The sequence below is a fragment of the Lactuca saligna genome, chromosome 4, assembly GCF_052625555.1.
Source record: "Lactuca saligna cultivar CGN05327 chromosome 4, ASM5262555v1, whole genome shotgun sequence".
Lineage (NCBI taxonomy): Eukaryota > Viridiplantae > Streptophyta > Magnoliopsida > Asterales > Asteraceae > Lactuca > Lactuca saligna.
Genome location: NC_136420.1, coordinates 57,793,115 through 57,802,488, shown reverse-complemented (window position 1 = coordinate 57,802,488; position 9,374 = coordinate 57,793,115). Strand labels below are relative to the sequence as shown.

Sequence of the window (9,374 nt, the reverse complement as noted above, 5' to 3'; positions counted from 1 at the left end):
GTAAAGTGCCTTATTCAACTTGCACACATAATTTGGGTGTTGAGGATGAACAAACCCAGGAGGTTGTTCCATGAATAAACACTCTGTGAGCTGCCCATGCAAGAATGCATTGTTAACATCCAGTTGATGTAAGGACCAGTTGTTAAGAACGGCGAGAGATAGAATGATTTGAATGGTGGAAGCTTTATCCACATGGCTGAAAGTGTGGGAGTAGTCTAGACCAGGAGTTTGACTGAACCCTTGAGCAACACGGCGGGCTTTGTGGCATTCAATGGCGCCGTCAGAATGGAACTTTGTGCGAAACAACCATTTGGACCCCACCACCTGGCAATTTAAAGGACGTGGAACTAGGGTCCAAGTGGTATTTTTGTGAAGAGAATCAAGTTCACGCTTCATGGCGTCAACCCAGTGAGGTTGTTTAAGGGTAGATTTCACACTTTTTGGGTCACTGGTAGCGAGCAAAGGATTGTGTAATGGTTGGCGTGTAAGAGTGGAGAAGTCAGCAAAGTGACAAGGCTTGAAAATCCCCGCCTTGGCTCGAGTGGTCATAGGATGTGTGGGTAGCAGGAGTGGTGGAGGGGATGGTAAGGGAATAGTGTTGGGTGGAGTCACGGGAGGTTGAGAGGAAGAGGACGACGAGCTTGAGGAAGAGTTGCTGATTGGGCTAGAGGTGTGGCTCGAAGTTGGGCTTGGGGGTGTGCTCGGATGGGGGTTTGAAAAGGTGTTATCGGAGCATAGTTTGCATGGGGAGGAGTTTCGATAGTGACAGGTTGTATAAGAGTGATCGGGGTGCTTAGTTTAGACAAAGAAGTATGTGGATTGTCAAGGAAGGTTCAAATCTCAAGGCTGGTGAGTGATTTGGGTTTAGTGTTATCCATAAAGGGGAAGACACTTTCATCAAATCTTGCGTGTCGGGAAACATATATCCGAGATGTGATAGGATCAAGGCACCGATAGCCCTTATACATAGGGCTATATCCAATGAAAACGCACAGTATACTCCGTGGAGCGAGTTTGTTTTCCGAGTAATCACGTAGATACAAGAAGACCCAACACCCAAATGCCCTAAATGTTGAGTAATTGGGTGGTGTGGAATGTACAATCTCAAATGGAGATTTTCCATCAAGAACTTTTGTGGGTAGTCGGTTAATTATGTAAACAGCAGATGAAAAGGCATCAATCCAATAAGTTAAAGGCAGGTGGGCATTAAACATCATTGCCAAACCCGTTTCAACAATGTGTCGGTGTTTTTGTTCGACCCGTCCGTTTTGTTGCGGAGTATACGGGCACGAAGACTGATGTAAAGTGCCATTTGCTTCAAAGAGTGACTTGACTTGGTGATTAAAAAACCCAGTGCCACCGTCTCTTTGAAATAGTTTGATTTTCCTTGAAAATTGGGTTTGTACCATATTAATGAAACCCACTAATACACGTGAGAAATAAGATTTTGCCTTTAAAGGGTACAACCAAGAGAAGCGAGAATGGTCATCAACAAATATGGCATAATATCGATAGTTGTCGTTTGAAGCAATAGGGGAGGGTCCCCATAGATCACAATGAACAATATCTAATAAATTTTAGGCACGAGTTTATTTATGTCAAACGGTAAACGTTGACTTTTAGCAAGTTGACATGGGGAACATAAGCCCGGTTTAGGTAACATTAGGTAACAGTGCATTCAATACAAGATAAGCAAATTTTTGTAAAGAGGTAATAACGTCAAAATTTGCATGACCTAAACGGGAATACCACACTTCAAACGATGCTTTGGGGCTTGAATGAAACATAAATGCTTGATGACTTGGGTGGAGGACATAGAGACCATTCTCACAGTTTCCTTTGGCTAAGACCTGTTTGGTGTGACGATCCTGAATAGAAAACGAAGGATAAGAAATTAAGACATCCACCAAGTTATCTTTAGTGAGTTTACTGATAGACAAAAGGTTGGGAGTGAGATTCGATACAACCAAGATGTCATTCAAACGAATATTATTATTGAGGATGGAGTGCCCTTTATGAGTGACAGGGAGGGACTTCCCATTACCAAACGTAGCAGATTCGGTACCTATGGTAGTGGAAACATCGGACACCGAGTGAGTAGTGGAAGTCATGTGATCGGTTGCGCCAGAGTCAACGAACCAATCAGGAACCGGAGACGAAACATGACATTGAGATAAGAAGGCAGTGGCTAGATCATTATCCTTCACATCGATCCCATCAGCGAATTTCTTTAAATCTGGACAAGCATTGGCATAGCGTCCATTGGTGCAACACAGTTGACAGTGGGGAATGCTTCTACTACCTCGACTGCCACAACCCCCGTGAGACCCTCCATTGTTACCACTACGATAGGGTCCACGACCCCCACGATTTCCAGGATTAGACGAAGCAGTCACAGGTGGTTCAAATTTGGCATTGAATGCTACTGGGGGTGGAGCGGAGTGATGTAGTGCCCGGATGAATAACTCGTGGCTTTCAGCCCGAGCGAGCAAGTCTGCGAAGGGCAGAGCAGGCCTGATTGATCGAACAGTAGTGGAGAAGGTCTCAAAGATGGGTCCGAGGCCGCACAAGAACTAGTGCAACTGATCATCTTCATCAAAGGGAAACCCGATCGCAGCCAACTAATCACACAGAGCTTTGAAGGCGCGACCAAGGGCAACCCAGATTTGTAAAGCGGATGTCAAACCCAGATTTGTCTTGCGGATGTCAAACCCACAATAACAATGATGGCTTCTTCCGATAAAGAGGCTTGAAGAATGATGATGCAGCGCTGATCGACACTAACCCAGGATGTGAATTCGGGGTTCACAACCACTTTTTCTGCAACAGTAACAGTGTTGGGTGGGCACGGGAGAGAACCATCAACATGAGAGAATAAGTCTTGATAGGTTAATATAGGGTGCATCTGATGCTTCCACAACAGGTAATTGGTGGAATTGAGTTTAACAGTTATCATGTGCATCAAGGTGTTTAATGGGATTGATGCAGTTATCATGTGCATCAAGGTGTTTAATGGGATTGATGCATCAGAAGAATTAGCCATGGAGGCAGAGGGAGGGAAGAACAGAAGAGGAAAGACGGAAGAGAGAAGGGCAAGAAGAGGAAACAGGAGAGGACGATTAACCTTCTGATACCATGAAAGTAAATTGGATTGAATGATCTCCTTGATAGCAGGAGGAGACTATAAATAGATACAATAAATACAACAAAGAAATGAAGAAATAGAAAATTACAGGAACAACCCCTATACATATTAACTATGACAAGTTGTATAGATGTTAAACACCCTTTGAACCATCTTTGACACAAATGGCATCTTCATACGTTTTTCATGCCCAAAAACATCCCAACAAAATGACAAATCCGAATGCATGCTTTAGACAATTAATAACCTTATTCATTCTCTTCTTTTTCAATCTCACATTCCTTCCACGTATTGGGTTGAAGCTCTTCATATAGCCACTAAACTCCTCAACCGCCATCCATCCAAATCCATCGAAAATCATACCCCTTACTTTAAACTATATCAAAAGCAACCAAGAAGCTAAATAATACATGACTAATAATAACTAATATGTACTGATTAAATTACAATAATGAAAGGATCATGCATCCTTGTTTGTAGAAGAAAAAAATAATATTCCAAAGCAAAACTCTTTCAGACATATTATATATATGCATGATTCTCATATATATTTTCTAACTTGTTTCCACAGCTTCCTCAAGCCTCTGCAGGTTTGTTCTTAACGATCCACATCAAGAAACAGGATCCCCACTCGTCTCATCACCTTCTTCACGACCCACACAATCCAAATGAGTACCAAAGTCACACTCTTGACAGTAATACGTCCAGTGACCCAGAGGCACAACCAGATTACACACATCACAGTAGAATGTGTACTCATCTCCCATTAATGGGCACTCATAAAACAGCTTAAGAGCGTGCACATGATCACTGCGCTTCACTGTGTCCTTCAACGTTGCACACTTAACATGTAGATTATGTTCACATGTCGAACAGTGATAGAAAAAGCCAGTACCTTCTTTGAAGCATGCATCACAAGTAAACGTGCGATTTTCCTTACTATATGGTGATGTGGAGAGAAGGGCGAGAGGATGAGCTGGATGAGATTCGTGTAAAATCTCTCTCTCCAGATGAAAGCAAGATTCATGAAGTTGAAAGTGACAATTTTCTTCAGCACATGAATAACCTATGCCAACCAGAGTTTCTTGACATCCTGAGCAAGCGATCTCCTTTTTTCCATGTTTTATGTTTACCAAAACTAAACCATGAGGGTGGGTAAAGTGTTTGGTCCCTTGAATTTTCTGTCTGTTTTGACCAGCTTCCACACGGGGAGATGACTGTTCGAATGGAGCACTAGTTGGAACAGAAGCAAAAGCTGTATATTGAGGTATGGTGGAGTTATGAGCACTTGTGGGAACACTAGTAAAATTTTGAGATGTATAACCATTTTGGGCACTTATAATCGGATTTTGAGCACTAGTAGTCAGAGGAAACGGGGAAGCATTTTGAGCCATGTAAGAGTTGTGGGTAACAGTCGTTTCATATTGATGAGCATGAACCGGAATCGGTGCTGGAATATGAGTGGGAATCGGAATTGAAACAGCTGCAACATTAGGGACCATGGAAGAATCTGGCACATGAAAATGCGCAGGTGGCACTATTTCTTGGTTCCGATGAAAAAGATTATGTGGATGAGGAGTAGTATACGTATTTACCTGATGTGGTTGATGAAAATTTGTAGCACCAGATATGGAATAAGCACATTGGACGTGGAGATCAAAATCACAATCAGGACATGAATAGGAGAAACCAGTTCCAATGATTTTGCAGGAATTGCAATAGAAAGAATTAGAAGGATACGTAGGGTAAGGAACCAAGGTGAGAGGGTGAAGAGGGTGTGATGGATGTTTCCGGGACCTGGATGCGTGAAAACATTGCTCGTGGAGGAAGAAATTGCAGTGCCAGCAAGCATATACGGTGTTGGTGGCTGAAGAGTTGCAGCCGGAGCAAGAGACACCGGCACCTTCGGGTATATCATGCATCATTAGGTTGTGTGTGTGGCTGAAATGCTTGTATCCTGACTCCATCGGTGTCTCGTGTTTTTTGGGGACGATTACTTTGTTCAATGGGAAGAAATTGATGCATACATAACAAGTAGAATGGTAGTCGGAATTGGAATGCGATGGGGGACTTGGTCAAGATCAGCCACTTGTTAACCTGTTATATTCTTTCGTTGGCTTCATTATTTTTTGAAGTCTACTCTTAGCTGGTTTGCTGACTTTTTGGGCAATTATTAGTGTGAAGTCAATGAGATTTACACAAGGAGTTTTTTTTTTTTTTTTTTTTTTTTTGGGAAAACCGTAGATACGTTTGATCCATTAAAATCATTTAGTGGCAATTTTCTTTTTTCATTAAAAACCAAACTATAATAATGTGCTTTCATATATCTATTAAAACGAGTAACTTTCGTAGGAGTTGATCTTAAATTTTTTAACTCTTAACATAAAATGGTCATGAAACATTAATTTAAGCATATCATAAAATAATTTTAACCGGACAAAATATAACTAAAACTGTTTTAATGGACAAAATATAATAACATGGTTTTTTGAACATGAATGACAATATGTTTTAGATCTTCCCTCTCTGTTTATGTAAAAGGCTAAAATATTTAAAAAAATTGATAGTGATGTACGTTAGTTTTTTTTTTTTGTTTTTTTTTTTTAAATTAATAAAATTGTACTTATTATTTGTCATAGGATTGTTACATTTTACTATCTGTTACAATAACATGTATAATTAGTAATATGTATAATTAGATTACGATAAAATAATAGAGGTCAAAACATTGTTTATTTTATGTCCACATAGAACTTATGTGTAGTATGCTATTAACGTGTCAAAAATTATAGTTATATTTCTAGATGATTGTTCATATCATATATTTAAAAATATACAGAAACTCAATAAACCAAATTACACACTACAATAATTGACGCGGCGACGCCTTTTAGCGGCAACAAAGAAATAACGCGTTTTTTGTCACCGCTAAAAGTGTGTCGCCGATAATGGCGTCGCCGCTAAAGGCTTATGTTGGTGATCCGCGTCATTTCAATCCCATCCGTTGACTTAAGTGATGATCCAACGACTAGGATGACATAGGAAATCTTGCGTCGTTTTCCCTCCGGTGTGTCACCGCTAAAAAGTACCCGTCGCCGCTAAAGGTGTATACTGGCGATCCGCGTCATTTCAATCTCATCCGTCGATTTAAGCGTTGACAATAGTTTCTTTTATTATGTAAGAACCGATTCAATATAAATACAATTGAAACCTTACAAGGTCTAAACCTATAGAAATACAATGGAAACCTTACACTAAACCTATACAAGTAGTCTAACCTATCTATCAATCTCACATACACTACAAGACAAACGTTTATTAGCAGCAACAAAAATAGCCGTTAAAGCTTAGTATGTCGCCAGTAAAGGTAATGGTAGCGACTTGTTGCCGCTATTGCTTAACAAATCGTCATTAAAGATATTTGTCATTGATAATACCAATGTCGCCGCTAATACCTATTGTAATTGGTAATAGTGTCGTTGATAATGTTCGCATTTTTAAATCAGATCAGATGCAAAAAAATGATACATGTAACAACATTAAATGTAGAAAAACGATTACATAACGACATCCAATGTAAGATCTAATGCAGGTACTCAATCTTTAATGTTGGAATTGAATAGGAATGAAAAACCCCAAGTTATAGAGGGTTTACGACCTGAGAGAGGATGCCTCACGTCGTGATATTCGGCTGAAATTAGTGACCATTTTTAGGCTCACTACGTGACACATAGGTGCTCACGTTGTGAGATCCGACTAACCTTAATCCTGAGTTTTGCGCCCAATTTAAAGGAAGTGTGAGGCTAGGGTTTGCATACTCTCAGCCTCCATCACCCCCTTCCCGCCCAAATCATTTTTAGTCTCCATTGATGACCTTGAAGAGCTCATTTTGTGGTTTTGGCTCTTAGAAGAAGAAGAAGACTCCTTTGGTGCATCATTTTTTCAACGAAGCTCCTTCCTCATCATCTTCCAGTGCTTTTGGACCTTTGTAAGTCCTAAATCTCATGCCTTTATCTCATTTTATGCTTCTCTTCTCATGGTTAGGTTGGGTATAATGCATGGGATCCATAAAGTTAGCAACTTTATGGATCATTAAGGCCTTTCCTGTAGTATAAATTTCAGATCTGAGGTTTAGTGTTGGTTTTGGATTTCAGCATGAGTCTTTATCCCATTTTCTTCTCATTGACCTAGTTGGTGTCCAAGTCATGCATTGGACATGCATGACTGAAAAACTACGGTTTTTATGGTCCTTAGGGTTGTGGAAGACCCTCTGGGAATTCTCAAAGGATGGCTTAAGGGAATCAGAGCTTAATGCTCAAAATTGTCCAAAGCGGATCTCACGACGTAAATATTAGCATGTTACATCGCTACATGAGGATTTCATGGTTTTTTTGTCCTGGTTTGGTCACGACATGATCGATGGGTGCTCACGATGTGACCGATGGTTAAAGTTAAACAAGCTTGAATTTTGACCATGGCTTGGTCACGACATAACCTATAGAGGGTCACGACGTGAAAGAGGATGCCTCACATCGTGATATTCGGCTAAACGTGTGACCATTTTTTAGGCTCACTACGTGACACGTGGGTGCTCACATCGTGAGATAAGGCTAACCATAATCCTAAGTTTTGCACCCTATTTAAAGGAAGTATGAGGCTAGGGTTTGCACACCCTCAACCTCCATCAACTCCTTCTTGCCCATATCGTTGTTAGCCTCCATTGGCGACCTTGAAGAACTCATTTAGTGATTTTTGCTCTAAGTAGAAGAAGAAACTCATTGGGTGCATCCTTTTTGCAATTAAGATCCTTCCTCATCATCTTGCAGTGCTTATGGACCTTTGTAAGTCCTAAATATGATACCTTTATCTCATTTTATGCTTCTCTTTTCATTGTTGGATTGGGTAGCATACAAGGGATCCATAAAGTTAGCAACTTTATGGACCATTGAGGTATTTCCTATAATATAAGCTTCAGATATGAGGTTTAGCGTTGGTTTTGGACTCCAAGCATGAGTCTTGATCCTATTTTCTTCTCATTGACCTAGTTGGTGTCCAAGTCATGCATTGGACATGCATGATTGAAAAAGCTATGGTTTTTATGGTCCTTAGGGTTGTGGAAGACCCTCCGGAAAGTCTCAAAGGATGACTTAAGGGATTAAGAGCTTAATGCCAAAACTATCCAGAGCGGATCTCACAACGTGAGTGTTAGCATGTCATGTCGTTAGATGAGGATTCCTTGATTGTTTTGTCCTAGTTCGATCACGATGTGACCTATGGGTGGTCACGATGTGATGATGGCTGAAGTTGACAATGGTTGACTTTTAGGTCAAGTCAGGTTTTGAAGGATGTAGGTGTTGAGAATAACTATGAGACGATGAATGTGGAATATCAAGAACAATAAAAAATCAATCACCATAATATGTGTAACGCCCATAGATCCGGGCTAGTCAATTTAGAGGCAATAGGGGTCAAAAATGACTTTTCGACAAAAGATTATTTAGAATAAATAATCTTAACCAAGTTGTAGAATATGTCACGAGGTTTTCGTACATATAAAGAACGCCGAAATCCGAGTTATAACGAAGAAGTTATGGCCCGTCGAAGTTTCGCGACGGAACTGGCACGGCACCGGGAAGCGTAAATAGTGAATTTACGATGGAGGACTTTTTAGCCTTAGTGATCTAAATGAAATTCGTAGAATATGTTAAACTAAGAGCGTCGATAAAAAGAACGCCCAAATCTGACTTCGTATGAGGAAGTTATGATTTTTCTAAGATTCGGCTTAGCAGTGTACAGTCCGAAACTTGAATTTTAGTTCGAGCGGTTTTTGGATTACGCGACCTAAATGAGAGTTGAAGATCTCATTCATAGGAACTCAACGGTAAAAAGACAGACGAAAACGGAGTCCGTATGAAGGAGTTATGAACTCTTCGCGGTCATTTAACAGTCTAAACGCCTCCTACTGTTAAATTTGAGATCAGTCGAGAATTAGCCGACGGAGTCTAAACAAAAGTTGTAGATCTTGATTTTACCTACGCGTGGATATAAAGAACGTCGAAAACAGAGCTCGTATGCGAAAGTTATGATTTTTCTAAGTTTGAGGGCTGATACGCGATAGGGGGTGACGTGGCACCACCAGAATTGGACACGTGGCACCACCAGAAGGCCACCACATGGACCAACTCGGCGAGTAGGTCCCCCCTACTCGGCGAGTAGACCATTCAGCACC

General features: G+C 40.7%; 1 protein-coding gene across 1 annotated transcript; it reads right to left on the bottom strand.

Moving 5' to 3' along the window:
- Positions 1-1,633: 1,633 nt before the first annotated feature.
- Positions 1,634-5,220, bottom strand: LOC145041932 (uncharacterized). The gene has a single exon (XM_078990184.1). It carries the CDS (start codon positions 5,110-5,112, stop codon positions 3,757-3,759), a length of 1,356 nt encoding a protein of 451 aa, XP_078846310.1. The 5' UTR covers positions 5,113-5,220; the 3' UTR covers positions 1,634-3,756.
- Positions 5,221-9,374: the final 4,154 nt, after the last annotated feature.